The sequence below is a fragment of the Chanodichthys erythropterus genome, chromosome 17 (assembly GCF_024489055.1).
Source record: "Chanodichthys erythropterus isolate Z2021 chromosome 17, ASM2448905v1, whole genome shotgun sequence".
In the NCBI taxonomy this organism is placed as follows: Eukaryota; Metazoa; Chordata; class Actinopteri; order Cypriniformes; family Xenocyprididae; genus Chanodichthys; species Chanodichthys erythropterus.
In genome coordinates, this window is record NC_090237.1 from 34,330,488 (window position 1) to 34,347,205 (window position 16,718).

Genomic DNA, 16,718 nt, shown 5'->3' on the forward strand with positions numbered 1-16,718 from the left:
GTGTTCAGGAACGCTGTGGAATCTTCTGGACTCCCTTCTTAGGTTTGGCTTCAGTATATTGCATACATGCTAAAGAGACTAAATGGCCATATGCCTAACTATAAAAATATTAAATTAACGTGTGTCCACCAAAACGTTTTTAGCCAGCTGGAAAAATGCCTGGTGCTCTTCTGAAAACAGCCAGCTGGTGGCGCTTGACAGTACTTTGGAGGCACAGCGTTTTTCCAGCTTTGGAAAAAAACTCTGGTTGCTATCCCTGCGTCCCAATGTCCATACTATCCATCCTAAATAGTATGTGAGATTAAAATAAGTGTGTCCCAAAGCATAGTATGTTGAAAAGAGTGTGCCAAAAGTCCCCGGATAGTCTACTATTTCCGGTAGATTTTCGAAGTGTGGATCCGTGCACACTATAAAAGCTAATATTGCCCACAACCCATTGCGCGTTGGATGAGGATTCAGTTCAGAACTACAAACACGAGTTTATCCCGTAAAAAGTGTTAAAAAAAAACTACAAAACATGGCAGATATGCGCGATCGATGCTGAGGTTTGAATGACTAATAATCCAGTTCAACCTGATAGAAAATATTTATTTAATGTTATCTGTTTTATTTTACATCTGCAAATACCAATGTGGACTTTTATAAAGATCCGATTGGCCATTAACTTTTAAATACATCATTATGCATTAATATTAGGAGAGTTCTCCACATGAAAGACCCGCAACTGCAGATCAACATGCTGCATTTCTCTCCGATACGGTAGGAAATTAACTAAATGAAATGTGGAGGATGTAAGATGATTGACAGGCCAGGTTACGATGACAGGATGCAACAGAGAGAAAAGACGCAATTGTATGTCCCAGGCTTGTCTGCTCTTTTGCTACACACTCAAAAGTAAGTACTTTTTGTTCACAAAAAGAGTACATACTTTTAGGGCATAGTATAAGTAGGCGAATTGGGACACAGCAAACGATTTGGAATATGCAGCAACGTGTTACAAGTGTCTCATTTTGAAGAACATTACTGAATATAAAAGTGTAGTAACCAGCAATATTAACTTCTCCATTGTTGTTTAGTCATTGTACAAGTAGGATGGAGATCGTTGATCATAGTATTTATCCCGCTCCTCCTCCACTGTGATTGGACAGCTGGGTAAAAAGTGACAGTTTATAGTGCTGTGTATAACAAAAGGCAGTGTCATCACTTTGCCTAAAAGAACACAGAACGTTCAAATGTATTACGCACCATTTACACGTGGTAGGGAGCAGGTGTACATTTCTTTCGTACCAACTAACATTTGAAAATATGAACATTTTCATGAACCAAACATTTATGTCAGAACGGCTTTATGCGTGATATACACAAATTGTTCTGCTTGTGTTTCATGTATGAGGCCAAATATTGTCTGTTTTTACTCAATTTTGTCAATGAAAATTTTACCTATAAAGCCACAGTAGAACTGTTGTGCATCTCCCAACAACACACAGCGGTGTTTTGATACTGAATAAATCTGTGTTTTGAGCGAACCAATTGGGTAAACCAGTGATTCAATGGCCCATTCATAAAGAGAGCCATTTACTTCATTCCTGAAAGAATTAGCTGTTTTAACGAATCTAATGAATGAATGACTCAATGACTTAATGATTTACTCATTTACACATTTACTGCCACCTACTGGTACTTTTAGTTTCTTATGAGTATCATTTAATTCAATTTACATTTACATTTAATCATTTAGCAGACGCTTTTCTCCAAAGCCACTTACAAATGAGAACAGTAGATTATTTATTTTAAAAAATATAAAATTATATAAATATATATTTGTTTGCTCAAAAATAAAAATTATCTACATTTACTCACCTTCTTGTCATTTCAAACCTGTATAACTTGGCTTGTTCTGTAAATATATCTAAATACCTATGCAGGGAATCTTGGCCAGTGTAGCCCAAAAGTTCATGTGTAATAAATTCTGTTGAATCAAATATATATTAGAAATATAGAAATTTCTTTCTAAAGCTAGTTTTTGTAATGTCCATTTGACGCTTTTCTCATTTAACACAATAATGACTTTAAATTATCTTTTGGGTGTCATTTCTTAGCCAGATTTGATCAAATTTGTCAAATCAAGTCACCTTTACTTGAATAAAATATACAATATTTTTATTTCATCTTTATACAATACAGATAGCTTCAAAGCAGCTTTACAGCAATAAAGAGGAAAATAATGATTTAAAAAATGCCCGAAGTAAAGGCATTGCCATTATTTTCCCATATTCCTATTCCTATTCCCATGTCCCTATTGTTTTTCCTATTTTGACAGGAGATTCAGCAAGAGACCGATATCCCAGAGAGAGAGCTGGTGCGTGCACTGCAGTCTCTGGCCTGTGGAAAGCCCACACAGCGAGTCCTCACTAAAGAACCCAAGTCGAAAGAGATCGAGAGCGGCCACGTGTTCACTGTCAATGACCAGTTCACCTCCAGACTGCACAGAGTCAAGATTCAAACAGGTAACAGTCATCTTGTTTTGATGCTTTAGAACTTGAGTCGATCAGCAAGATGATCAGCAATAATGAAAACACATAAAAATGAAATTTAGCATCATCTTTGAAATACTTGGCATTTGCAATAGTGATAAATAGTGATAGGTGTAATAAAGCCATAAATAGAATCTCTTAAAATTCCTTAATCTGAGCGGTACAAGACGTGGCTACTTTTCCTAAGTTTGCAACCTAAACACACAAAAAAGTTGGACTTGATTCAACAATATTAAGTGTTTGGGGGACAAAAAAAAAAACTTAATCTGTCCTTTGTGGAAACTTTTGGGCACCCATAAGAAAATGAATTAAGAGCAATATACAGTGGGTACGGAAAGTATTCAGACCCCCTTAAATTTTTTCCTCATTAATGTACACACAACACCCCATATTGACAGAAAAACACAGAATTGTTGACATTTTTGCTGATTTATTAAAAAAGAAAAACTGAAATATCACATGGTCCTAAGTATTCAGACCCTTTGCTGTGACACTCATTTATTTAACTCAGGTGTTGTCCATTTCTTCTGATCATCCTTGAGATGGTTCTACACCTTCATTTGAGTCCAGCTGTGTTTGATTATACTGATTGGACTTGATTAGGAAAGCCACACACCTGTCTATATAAGACCTTACAGCTCACAGTGCATGTCAGAGCAAATGAGAATCATGAGGTCAAAGGAAATGCCTGAAGAGCTCAGAGACAGAATTGTGGCAAGGCACAGATCGGGCCAAGGTTACAAAAAAAAAATTCTGCTGCACTTAAGGTTCCTAAGAGCACAGTGGCCTCCATAATCCTTAAATGAAAGACATTTGGGATGACCAGAACCCTTCCTAGAGCGGGCCGTCCGGCCAAACTGAGCTATCGGGGGAGAAGAGCCTTGGTGAGAGAGGTAAAGCAGAACCCAAAGGTCACTGTGGCTGAGCTCCAGAGATGCAGTCAGGAGATGGGAGAAAGTTGTAGAAAGTCAACCATCACTACAGCCCTCCACCAGTTGGGGCTTTATGGCAGAGTGGCCCGACGGAAGCCTCTCCTCAGTGCAAGACACACGAAAGCCCGCATGGAGTTTGCTAAGATGGTGAGAAATAAGATTCTCTGGTCTGATGAGACCAAGATAGAACTTTTAGGCCTTAATTCTAAGCGGTATGTGTGGAGAAAACCAGGCACTGCTCATCACCTGTCCAGTACAGTCCCAACAGTGAAGCATGGTGGTGGCAGCATCATGCTGTGGGGGTGTTTTTCAGCTGCAGGGACAGGACGACTGGTTGCAATCGAAGGAAAGATGAATGCGGCCAAGTACAGGGATATCCTGGATGAAAACCTTCTCCAGAGTGCTCAGGACCTCAGACTGGGCCGAAGGTTTACCTTCCAACAAGGCAATGACCCTAAGCACACAGCTAAAATAATGAAGGAGTGGCTTCACAACAACTCCGTGACTGTTTTTGAATGGCCCAGCCAGAGCCCTGACTTAAACCCAATTGAGCATCTCTGGAGAGACCTAAAAATGGCTGTCCACCAACGTTTACCATCCAACCTGACAGAACTGGAGAGGATCTGCAAGGAGGAATGGCAGAGGATCCCCAAATTCAGGTGTGAAAAACTTGTTGCATCTTTCCCAAAAAGACTCATGGCTGTATTAGATCAGAAGGGTGCTTCTACTAAATACTGAGCAAAGGGTCTGAATACTTCGGACCATGTGATATTTCAGTTTTTCTTTTTTAATAAATCTGCAAAAATGTCAACAATTCTGTGTTTTTCTGTCAATATGGGGTGCTGTGTGTACATTGAGGAAAAAAATGAACTTAAATGATTTTAGCAAATGGCTGCAATATAACAAGGAGTGAAAAATTTAAGGGGGTCTGAATACTTTCCGTACCCACTGTGTGTGCACTCTATAATGGCTGTATGTCAAGTTATTTTCAGTGGACAGTAAATCTATACTGCTATATAAGCAGCACATTGTCCCTTGTCCCTATATATATATATATATATATATATATATATATATATATATATATATATATATATATATATATATATATATATATATATATATATATATATACACACATACACACACACACACACACATATACATTTTATATATATATATATATATATATATGTGTGTGTATATATATATATATATATATATATATATATATATATATATATATATATATATATATATATATATATATATATATATATAGGGACAAGGGACAATGTGCTGCTTATATAGCAGTATAGATTCACTGTCCACTGAAAATAACTTGACATACAGCCATTATAGAGTGCCCCAGGGATGACGCATTTTTGTAGGCCAACCCGGAAGTTAGCGGCGCACGGGTTCCCTCGACTGAAAGCCTACTCATTTTTCCCATAGACTTTTGGAAAATCGCAGAAAATAAGCTCTGTGTTTAACAAAGGGTTATGACACTTACACGTTTTGTCTAGTTAACACAACATTTATAGATTTTGAAGCCTGAATAAAGTCGTCAGATATAAAAGGCTAACAGTAGGCTATAAACGGACTACAGCACACCATGGTCGCGGATCAACGTCGTCACCACCAAGCGTCCTCAAACTTTATTTAGAAAACAACTCTATTTAAAAACATGCTCACTGATTATGATCTGCGTTGTGTATGAATACTTATCCACTTTTTCATGACAAATGCTGTCCAAATGTCCCGTTTGTCATGATGATGTCTAAAGTCCCCACCAAAGGAAGTAGTCCCTTTTAGCAATTTGTTAGCAACCGCCGATTTTAAGACACAGTAAAAGTTTAAAAAATCACAAGTGGGTTATAACTGGTGAGCTTTATGTCATAGATCAAAACGTGAGAATATTTAGAGGCTTTGTTAATCACAGACCTTATTTCAGGCGATTTAGCAAAAACCCATTCAAAAAACCCATAGACTTTACGTCGTTGGAATCGGAAGTCCTAAAATGCTAACTCGCTTCCGGGTTTTGCCTACAAAAACGTGTCATCCCTGGGGCACTCTATTGTCAAAATAGCTGGCAACAAAAGTGAGTACACCCAAAGTGATAACAGTTGTATGTTGTTTAACCATGTAAAGCCACATGTCCTATACATCATATTCATGTTTTTGTCTGCTTGACAGGACCATACAAATGTGTAGCAGTTAAAATTTGGTGCTTTGAGTACAATTCTCTCATAACTGAACACTGGATGTTAAACATGGCACCTCATGGCAAAGAATTCTCTTAGGATTTGAGAATTAGAATTGTTGCTCTCCACAAAGGTGGCCTAGGCTATAAGAAGATTGGTAACATCATGTAAATGAGTTTGAGTGTTCTTTCTTTAGTGTCATGAAATATATTAAAAATAATAATAAAATAATTGGGATCACACCTGTGACATTTGTGGCCAAATTTCTCCACAAAGTACTCATTAAGGGCTGCTTTATGAAGAATGCTTCAGGGCTTCTAAGTTTGGTAATTATATAGGTGATCTGGTTTCCAATTCCAAAGGTATGCAGCATAGCTGAATTGTACATAAGTTCGAGTGTGAATGTGTAGGTGATAGCAATGTGATGGACTGGTAAGGGTGTTTTCCTGCCAACGGCCTTAGACGCTGAGATAGACTCCAGCATCCCCATGACCCTACAGCAGGTTTGGAGACTGGATAGTTGAGACAGCTGTGAGGGGGGTTTCTAATACAGCTACAGAGGGAGTGACTGTAACTTAGATTATAGCTGTCTGCAGACAGAAAGATGTCCATCTTGCTATGGTCTCCCATTCATATAAAAGTTTACCATACTATACTTTACATCGGATTGTTTGTTAAACATTGAGCTGTTTATCACTGTATTTTGTCCTGCCTGAAAGCTTGGCTTATTTATGTAATGAACATATGTGATGAATGGATGAGTACTTTGCAAAGAGTGACCAATAACACATAATTAGGGGTCCGAGCACAGAAGATGCTAAAACCCTATTGTGTTTGTACTAATTTTGTTCTTAATTTTTCTGCCCTACAAGTGTATGGGCATCAGAAATGTTCTCCTAGGTAATCATTTGGAAAGCCTTTTTCACTAATTTTCACTGTTTGTGTCGCATCCCTGCAGTTGCAGCCAAACAGGGAGAATCAGACCCTGAGAGGAAGGAGACACGACAAAAAGTGGATGACGACAGGAAACATGAAATTGAGGCGGCTATTGTTCGGATCATGAAGTCCAGAAAGAAAATGCAGCACAATGTTCTAGTAGCAGAGGTGCAGAGACTATATTTTTTTTTGTGTGTGACAATAGTTTGAGCATTAAAAAAATATATATATATATATATCAGTACTGTGCAAAAGTCTTAGCCACGTCAGTATTTTCACCCCCCAAAAAAGGTTTTAAGCCAGTTATTTATATCTTTTTGCTGTAGTGTGTCAATAGGAAATAATCCGTTCACATTTCCAAACATTCATTTTCGGCCACATTTCTTCTGGATTTGGTTTGTCTCAGTTTCATCTGTTTCTTCATGTAATCACAGACAGATTTGATGATGGTGAGATCAGATCACAGCACCGGCTGTTATCAGTCTTATTGTGTATTCAAAAATATCACTGGATTATTACAATTAATGGCAAAATGAATGTTTGGAAATGTGAACGGATATTTCCTATTGACACACTACAGCAAAAGATATAAATAACTGACTTAAAACCTTTTTTTGGGGGGTGAAAATACTGACGTGCCTAAGACTTTTGCACAGTACTATATAGTACAGTGTATATATATATATATATATATATATATATATATATATATATATATATATATATATATATATATATATATATATATATATATATATATATATATATTAGTACTGTGCAAAAGTATATTTGATCTATTTAAAAGCATAAGTATAGTATCTAGTAAAAGCATAACTATATAGAATATAAAGGCATAATGAAGTATTAGAGTATTTGAAATCTAGATTAGGAAAAAAACTTTTTTTTTTTCAATACACTCAGACCTTTATTCAAATTTGACTAAAAATAAGCTTTTCTGAATTCCATTAATGCTTTCTGATGCAATAATATTTGAAATAGTAATTTTCTGTTGTTGTTCAAGCACGTTAAATTCACACATAAGAATATCGGCTAAAAAAGCTTTCATTTCATATGAAGGAACACTTTTGAGTATATACTTCATTCTGTCTTCTGGCTTTATTTGAGAATAACAGTGATTTGGTGGACATAATAAAATTATCAACATTTTCAATTTCACTGTATTCAAAAATGTTTTTGTTTGTTTCTTTGGGCGTTTGTTTATAGAACTTCAGTTTGTCTTTTGTGTATTTACCTTTAGGTAACCCAGCAGCTGAGGGCACGATTCCTCCCAAGTCCTGTGGTCATTAAAAAGCGTATTGAAGGACTTATTGAGAGAGAATACTTGGCAAGAACACCAGAAGATCGCAAAGTGTACACATACGTAGCATGAAGGAGGAGCGAAATTAAATCTGGCATGAAAGAACGAGTGAGAGTGAGCAAGCAAGCATTGTTTTTGGGACTTTGTAACACACCTCACATGGGATTTTATTTTATTTTATGTCCTTTTTTTGCCTTTGTTGTCATTCGTACTGGGAATAAACTGAGAAGAAAACCTTCACTTTCTAATGAACTTGTTTTAAATTGTTCTTACCGATTTGTTCCCACAAGGCTTTCCACTGGATTCGATTCAAAGCTTTTACAGAAGGTCTTTGTCTCTATGAGAGAATTGTTGGGGTTTTTTTTTTTGTATGTGTGTGTATGTGCGTGTCCCTTAGAATCATACAACCAAATTAAGTTAATCACAGTTTCCCAACATTAGATATCATTAAGACAATTCATATCATTATGAAATCCCTTTTGATTTTTTTTCTTATGTCTGTGTAAGCATGTTTGGTTTATGGCACCTGTCATCTGTGCTTTACCTGTAAGATTGTCAGATTTGTAGCTGGGCAGCAGAGACGTGCAGTGTTTGATTCAAAGTGTGATTTGCACAGATAGATTAATACTTACACAGCATATAACAGGTGGTTTGGCTGTCTTTTTTCCCTTGCAGTTTTTTTTTTTTTTTTTTTTTTCCTCATCATGTCTGACATGGCCAATTGTAAAAGATTACTTAAAAGCATTTTATTTTAAAGGGGTCCTTTGAATGCAGTTTAAACTGGGACGGGGGCGCAGTTTGTGTTTTCAGCATTATTATATTTCAATGTGTATAAATTGTAAAATAATTGTTATTGTACTCGATGCTGAAGTGAACTGTACAGGGCCTTGTTTTCATCAATAAATGTAGAAAAAGAAAGAAAAAAAACAATAAAAGGAATGGCCGTTTTGAGTCAGACTGTTTGTCTTGATCTTGAGGATCCTGGAAGTTAGGACATGAAATTTCAATCAGTGATAGCCGTGTGAAATGACACATTTCAACCTAACTTTCAACTCTAGATATTTTCCAATTCTTGTTTAAAACTGCACCCAAAAATAGATTGTCATTAATCACTCACCCTCATGTCTTTCCAAACCTGTAAGACTTTCATTCATCTTTGGAACACAAATGAAGATCTTTTTGATGAAATCTGAGAGATTTCTGTCCCTCCATAGACAGCTACGCAACTGATACTTTGGTGCATATTTTCGTGAATAAAAGCCTAAATTCAATCTGATCATTAAAAAAAGTGATTACATCCGTTCAGACAATTTGGACTAAACCACTCAATTCATATGGATCAGTTACAATCTCTTTATGAACATTTTGAAGCGTCAAAATGTCAGTTGCATAGCTGTCTATGGAGGGACAGAGATCTCTCAGATTTCATCAAAAAGATCTTCATTTGCATTCCAAAGAACAAAAGTCTTGCGGGTTTGGAAGGACATGAGTTTGAGTAATAACAGAATTTCCATTTTTGGGTGAACTAGCCCTTTAAGTCTTTATTTGCATATGAATAACATTGAATAACGTACATAGAGTACATCACATATGGTAACCAACAACCCTGACATGCAGAAACTCAAACGAGCTTGTTACAGGCGAGAACAAACCTCACTAGTTCTTGCAAGAACTAATAAAGTTCTCATACGTAAAAGCATTGATCAATGTTTATAAGTAAATAAAAGCCTTAACTTAATTTTTTTGTCTCTTCAGAGGTTTACTCGTATGGATTTAATTTACATTGTCTTTATTAGCTTTGAAGCTTGAAATTTTTGGTTGCATGTACTTTCAAGAGAAGAAAAGTCTTACAGATTTAGAATGGATATAGAGGCGTGACACAAAATATCTAAATTTTATTGCAGTAGATACAAAATATCAAACCAAGTGTCACCTGCAAATACTTCAGACTGCATACTACTTCAGAAGATGCTTTTTTCAGGTCTCTGTATCAACTTTGCTGTTTCACACACGGGTCTGATGACAGCCATCTGCTGGGGTTCAGTCCCCTCGATTGTTATTGTGCAGAGAGGAGCCCTTCCCCCGACTCCTGCTCATTTTTGAACTGTGTTCTCGAAAGACACAATCTAGTAACGACTCAATCTAAAAGAGCTGTTACGTTGATCTTTTAGATTTTTAGTTAGAGTGACTCTGATCATCATCATAAATTATAAACGCTGAAGTGACGTCAGCGAGAACTCGACTCCTACGAACACAAACGGGTTTTATAACACTAGCCAATGCAAAGATCTTGAGCATGTTTAAAGCGGATTTTGCACTGAAGTGAACATTATGCTTCATTTTACAAGCAGGACGGAGGATGAAACGGCGGACTCGGGCGCGGAGACTTCGGGGTGAGTTAGCGGAGAAAGCTAAAGATGAACTCACTTTTGTTTGCGTCTCTAAGGGGGAGAAACACAGTGACCGAGGGCGCCGAATGCTTTATGATGTAAGCAACAAACGGTACATTGTAACATTACAAACAACTTCTGGTCTTTAAATATGCGCCATTTAATGTGACCAAATACAAAAACGTTGCATTTAAGCTACACAGTCTAAATCAGGCAATATTATTCGTTTGAATGCAACCTACCAAGAGTTCTTATTTGTTTCGACTGAATGAACATTTGAATTAAACTTTAAAGTTTTTAACGTTGTTTGATTTCTCTTTAGGGGCACTGATTTAAAATAATAATTTGAAAAAATGTTCAGGAACTTTAGGTCACAAAAGGCTTTTGTTTCATGAGTTGGTAGGCCATGCTGAAGGATTAATACTGTTCATTTGAACAGTAGACTGTTAAATCCATTATAATAAGAGTGTTTTTTTTTCTTTTCTTTAGATCTGACTGCAGTAAAATGTCATGCAGCAGCAGTAAGTCCATTTTCCTTATTTCCTTCATCATATCGACAGCCAGGCCTGTGATTTTGCCATCTGTGATTTGATATTTTCCTCAACTCCCTGTCTGCTGCTTACTCATGCAGTTGACCTCATGGCCAGCCCTGGTCAGGAGCTGCTTCTGGTCACCATGCACCTGCTTACCAACCCTGGTGACTCGCTCCTCCTCCAGCACACTCTTGACCGCCTGCTCAGGTGGGTCCGTCCCGGTCTCCGCCTCTTCCATGTGTCCGAGCGGGCCTGTCCCCTTCATGACTACGCTAGAGCTAACCTGTGCCCGGTGGCTGGCCACCCCTCACATGCGGTGACCATATTCTTGCACGAGTCTTACGGAGAGGAGCGTATTCTCAGGGTGCTGGACTTTCTGCAGTGTCCACCCTGGCAGTACCACCATACGGAGAGCTGTGGCGGCAGAGAGGGCGGCGCTCACGTTAGCTCCACCGCCTCCCCATCCAGCACCCTGCTGAGGCCCTACCTACTCCCCAGCCGGGACTTCTACAGCCTGGGTGCGGGAATGCCAGTGTGGGGGGTGCGGCCAGTGCACTATGGAGGGGAAGTGGTGCGAGTGACTTTGCACAGCACCTATGATAACTTTGAGGACACTGTGCGTTTATATGAGACTGTGCTACAGAGGAGGGTGGAAGAGCAGAAAACAGGGTTCTGCTGGTTCACTCTGCTTACAGAAAAAGGCTTCAACCTGCAGTTGGCCATCAAACAGCTCTCGCCAGGGGTCCGAGTGGAGCCGTGCTACTCTGCAGTTCTGCAGTTCAAGGTGGGTGAGATTGGACAGCTAGTGCCCTTGTTGCCCAACACCTGTTCACCCATCAGCGCTACCCGATGGCACACCGAAGACCTGGATGGCAACAAGATCCTCTTTCAGGTAGGTCACAAGAAATGTGTTCTGGTTTTTAAGGATCTCTTATATTGATAAACCATGATAGAAAACAAATATATAAACCAATGGGTTTCTTTAATTTATGATTGTTGTCTTTAAAGTGATAGTTTACCCAAAAATGAAATTATCCCATGATTTACTCCCCCTTAAATCATTCTAGATGTATATGACTTTCTTCTTTCAGACGAACACAATTGGAGTTATATTATAAAAATAAAAAAAAACCTGGCTCTTCCAAGCTTTGTAATGGTAGTGAATGGCGCTCCTGATTTTGAAGTCCAAAAAAGTGCATCCGTCCATCATAAAAGTAATCCATACGGCTCCAGGGGGTTAATAAAGGCCTTCTGAAGCAAAGCGATGGGTTTTTGTAAGAAATATGTATGTAATAATTCTGTCCGCTAGAGGCCTATTCAAAACAAAGGCGTAGCTTGATGACGGCAAGTTTGAGAGCGGAATCTTGGGACATGTGGTCTCCACCTCAATGGACAGTGCAAAAGAATAGGGATTGGACTCAGGAACAAATCATGTTCATGGATGTGATTATTACAGTAGTATGTTAGTAGTATGAAGCAGAGCAGGACCGAGTGTTGTGAGAGCTGAACGAGGCCGCTGGAGCGATTACGCAACGCACGCCTCACGAGCAGAGGAACTTTTATTATGACACAGTCGCCGACACCGCCTCTTCTTTTCCGGTCATGAGTATGCGGTAACGCAGCTCTATTTATTGTATTATAATTTTCAACACACTTGTAAATGTATCTGTTATAACGTTACTTGTTTGAGACACACTGCAGTAAGCTAGATTGAGATTAGAATATATTAAATGCTTGATGGCTTGTGTTGACAAATGGCATGCAATTAATTTTAAAATGTGTTGTATGATGGAGAAAAAAGACTAAACGTGTTGAGCTATATAACAATTAGTTTTCTGTCTATAATTATATCAAAACAGTTGTTCCCTTGTCTATTAAAACATGTAATATATTAAAGCGTCTTTGGTGTTTCCATGGTTTCTACAAAATAAAACCGGAAACCGAGGGTAATGTGGGTATGACGCAATTGACAGGCGACTCCTCACATGTCCCGGAGCCTTGGTTAAAATTGCAATTTTCTCACGATTTACAAATAGTTGGAAACATTTGGGATATTGTAAGCACTCAAGTGAATAAAATATATAACACTGGCCTAATGGTTTTTGGATATTTTTATGCAAAAATATTACATATTGCACCTTTAAATCTTTATAAACTGAAAACCATGGGAGTGCTGTTGTGACAATGAACCTATTATTTTTAAAGAAAGCCTTTTGTTCTAAAACGGCAAATAATTTGGAAATTATTGAACAAATGCATAAAACCCATAAACACATCAAGGATGCATAACAGCTGCAAAAGGGGGCTCGTGAGTGGTCTTCTGCAACCAAAAATAACAAAAAGGACACCCTACAGTCTTGCTGACTTCAGTCTTGTTGAAGTCCCAAGTGTACATTAATTTGGGACAGGGCTAGTTACATCAAATGTCATTGTTTCTCATGTTTTGCAACCTAATTTCGTAGATGTCAAGCTTGAGGTAACACCTCTAATGGTGCTATATTTGACTGAGAGCTGCAGAGAGAAAGATTATCATTAAATAATGTCTTTATTTTCAATCAGTTACTCACACAAAGCTACTAGACAAATGGAAATGTGTACGATTATAGATCTTTTTCACTTTTTGTGGTAAAAAAATAATATAGTATAGTTTTGGAATGAGGGTAGATTAAATAGTGCCAGTATTTTTTAAAATGTGAACCATTCCTTTAAAGTGCAATTTTTGTTGAACTTCTCTGCAGGTTAAAGCCCCAGCACAACCCCAGGGGTTCCTTACGTCTGCATTTCCTCTGAGCTGTCCCAGAATGCTGCTGAGGAACGGTGCAACTGCCAGGCCCCCTTCAACCTCTCCCTGCAGGAAGCCATCCCATTTGAAGGAGCACCCTGTGGGACGCTCACGTGTGGAGCCGCCACCGGACCGCTGTCCTCGCAGGTTGAGGTTAGCGTCGTATGGTAGGGAGAGTATGGGTTCAGACGGCACCTGCAGCACTCCTCCGGGAAGCTCCTGCTACTCCTCCCAGCGCAGCAGCCCGGCAGGCCTGTCTGTTAACTGGTATGAGCCAGCGATAACCTCTGAAACCTCCATATCATGCCTTTTGCTGGAAGAGGAGGAGCCCGAGACAAATGTGGACACAGGTTGTGCTGTAAAGCCACAGGCCACTTTAGGAGTGTCTGCCCTGGTGACTCTGTCTAGGGACCTGAAACATGGACTGGCTGAGCTGCAGTTGACCTCTGAAGCAGAGACACAGGCTTTGCAGTGTCATAGTCAGCATCAACATGCACAAGATGATGAGTTCTTCATTTGACTGTTCCCGTTGACACTTTTTTTTGAAAGCAGCACATAATTACATGAATGCATTTGGCAGATGCTTTCATCCAAAGCGACTTAAAGGGATAGTTCACCCAAAAATGAAAATTTGATGTTCATCTGCTTACCCCAGGGCATCCAAGATGTAGATGACTTTGTTTCTTCAGTAGAACACAAATGATGATTTTTAACTCCAACTGTTGCAGTCTGTCAGTTGTATAATGCATGTCAATGGGAATTTCATCTATAAGAGTAAAAAAAACAAGCACAGACAAATCCAAATTAAACCCTGCGGCTCGTGACGACACATTGATGTCCTAAGACACGAAACGATCGGTTTGTGCAAGAAACTGAACAGTATTCTTATAATTTTTTACCTCTAATACACCACTATGTCCAACTGCATGTCAATGGGAATTCCATCTATAAGACTGACAGACTGCAACGGTTGGAGGTAAAAATCATCATTTGTGTTCTACTGAAGAAACAAAGTCACCTACATCTTGGATGCCCTGGGGGTAAGAGGATAAACATCAAATTTTCATTTTCAGTTCGTGAACATCCCGAGCCACCAACACTGCTGAAATTATCAGTGGAATGAATATGTAAATATGTGCTGCGCACTTTCCTCTCCATAGCAAAATAAACACAACAATAATGACAGCGATGAGAAAACGGCAGTTAAAGGGTTAGTTCACCCAAGAATGAAAATTATCCCATAATTTACTCCCCCTCAACTGATCCGATATGACTTTCTTCTTTCAGTCCAGCACAATTGGAATTATATTAATAAATATTCTGGCTCTTCCAAGCTTTATAATGGGAGTGAATAGTAACTGAGAAATCCATCATAAAAGTAATCCATACAGCTCCAGGGGGTTAATAAAAGCTTTCTGAAGCGAAGCAATGGGTTTTTGTAAGAAAAATATCAATTTTATAACTTAATAGACTAGAATCACTAGCTTCCAGTAGCGTTCATCCATGCGTTCATGAGTCGAGTTCAGGCGTATGACATAGGATGTAGGAGAGGCATAAGCTTAGATGAGAGTAGAAGCCTCTCACTGTTCAAATAGGCTGGGCAAAAAACTCAAGCTCCTCCAACATTTCTCTTTAAAACTTCTTGTTTTAGACTGGTGTTTTGTTTTGCTCCATTCTCTGCACTTCCAATTCAATACATCATGCGTCGAGTCAGAGTTCTCTGGAATTGGCTCGCGTACAGATGCCAGTGATTCTAGTTCATAATGTTATAAATATGGATTTTTTTTTTTTTTTACAAAAACGCATTACTTCACTTCAGAAGGCCATTATTAGCCCCCTCGAACCATATGGTGCCACACTTTTATGATGGATGGATGTGGGCTTCAAAATATCGGTTACTATTCACTCCCATCATAAAGCTTGGAAGAGCCAGAATATTTTGTAATGTAACGCAGATTGTGTTTGGCTGAAAGAAGAAAGTCATATATACCTAGGATGGCTTGAGGGCGAGTAAATTATGGGATAATTTTTGGGTGAACCAACCCTTTCGAAAGCATCTGATCATAGCGAAGTGGACATTGTTTGCACAAGCTCTGCATTTCAGCACTCAAGTAAAGTAACATAATGTTTATTAATACAGCACTTTATACAATAGATTGCTTAAAAGCAAGCAGCTTTACAGTATTAAACATGGAAAAACTGTCAGTGTGTCTTTCAATTAGAATTACAACTTCATTTACTACTGTAAAGCGGTGTGTTCATGTTTTTACTCGTGTCTGAACTTGACAAACTAAACAGAATAAATGAACTGGAGAAGATTTACGTCAAAGAAGGCAGAGCCTCAGAGCCACATACCTGTTACGTATCGCCATGGACCAATGCTAGTACAAAGGTGTTTATGGAAAAGTTTGCTCCAGCTGATGGTAAAGTTCACTTTGGCAAGTTGTGATGAACTCCTAAAACGAACCCAAACCCCAAAATTCATCGGGGCTTTTACAGTGCATTCACAGATATATATTGCATCAGTTCATGCATTCGCTTTCATACATGGTCAACAACTCACATGGTTGATTACGTAATCTCAATATATGATCAATTTATATAATTCCTCATTTGCATTTTATCTTTTGCACAGGCTATAAAATGGGGTTAAAAGTCCATGTTTGAAAATGCTTCTATTTTCCATTTTAATATTTTTCAATACAAATTCCACATAACTATTTCAGTGAGATGAATTGTTAAACAAAAAGTTAACATTGAAAATTCCAGAACTTCTTTGCATTTTGTATGCACAACTTTAGCTTTAATGATGGCATGCACTCAATGGACACAAGAAAAACATTAGCAAATACAAATGAGCATTTTGTGAATAGTATTTAAGTGGCATTGGAATTGTTGATGATGCAATGTTTGTATTGGTTTAATCACAACGCACATTGAAACCTTTGATGTTCTGTGCAAACAGGCAGGCTGTGTTCAGAAAGGAATACTAGTACTAGGAATACTACTGGAGTACTGCTTAGTGAATAGTTTGTAGGGTTTTTTTTAATAATAGCATTTTAAACAGGTTTTGTTGTTGTCAAATGATC

General features: G+C 38.2%; 2 protein-coding genes across 3 annotated transcripts in view; both read left to right on the forward strand.

Annotated features, from left to right (window-relative positions):
• The window catches only part of cul3b (cullin 3b), a 44,096-nt gene extending 35,229 nt beyond the window's left edge, over window positions 1-8,867 (forward strand). Inside the window, exons 14-16 of the mRNA XM_067365214.1 lie at window positions 2,321-2,507; window positions 6,629-6,774; window positions 7,865-8,867. Coding sequence (XP_067221315.1) covers window positions 2,321-2,507; window positions 6,629-6,774; window positions 7,865-7,996 — 465 coding nt within the window. The 3' untranslated portion in view covers window positions 7,997-8,867. The remainder of the gene's footprint in view (window positions 1-2,320; window positions 2,508-6,628; window positions 6,775-7,864) is intronic.
• Window positions 8,868-10,118: 1,251 nt separating this feature from the next.
• LOC137005212 (protein FAM124B) lies at window positions 10,119-14,212 on the forward strand. Of its 2 annotated transcripts, none has more exons than XM_067366027.1 (4): window positions 10,119-10,412; window positions 10,804-10,835; window positions 10,946-11,739; window positions 13,586-14,212. In XM_067366027.1, exons 1-4 carry the CDS (start codon window positions 10,342-10,344, stop codon window positions 14,147-14,149), a joined length of 1,461 nt encoding a protein of 486 aa, XP_067222128.1. In that variant the 5' UTR covers window positions 10,119-10,341; the 3' UTR covers window positions 14,150-14,212. The 2 variants fall into 2 exon arrangements, with proteins under 2 accessions (XP_067222128.1, XP_067222129.1); XM_067366028.1 differs by having other exon boundaries at window positions 10,119-10,317.
• Window positions 14,213-16,718: the final 2,506 nt, after the last annotated feature.

Excerpts from the sequence above, each read along its gene's own strand:
- LOC137005212 (XM_067366027.1), top strand. The coding sequence starts at position 10,342 with ATGAACTCACTTTTGTTTGCGTCTCTAAGGGGGAGAAACACAGTGACC. Across the intron at positions 10,836-10,945 it reads TAAAATGTCATGCAGCAGCA|TTGACCTCATGGCCAGCCCT; the intron begins GTAAGTCCATTT and ends TTACTCATGCAG. Across the intron at positions 11,740-13,585 it reads GCAACAAGATCCTCTTTCAG|GTTAAAGCCCCAGCACAACC; the intron begins GTAGGTCACAAG and ends ACTTCTCTGCAG.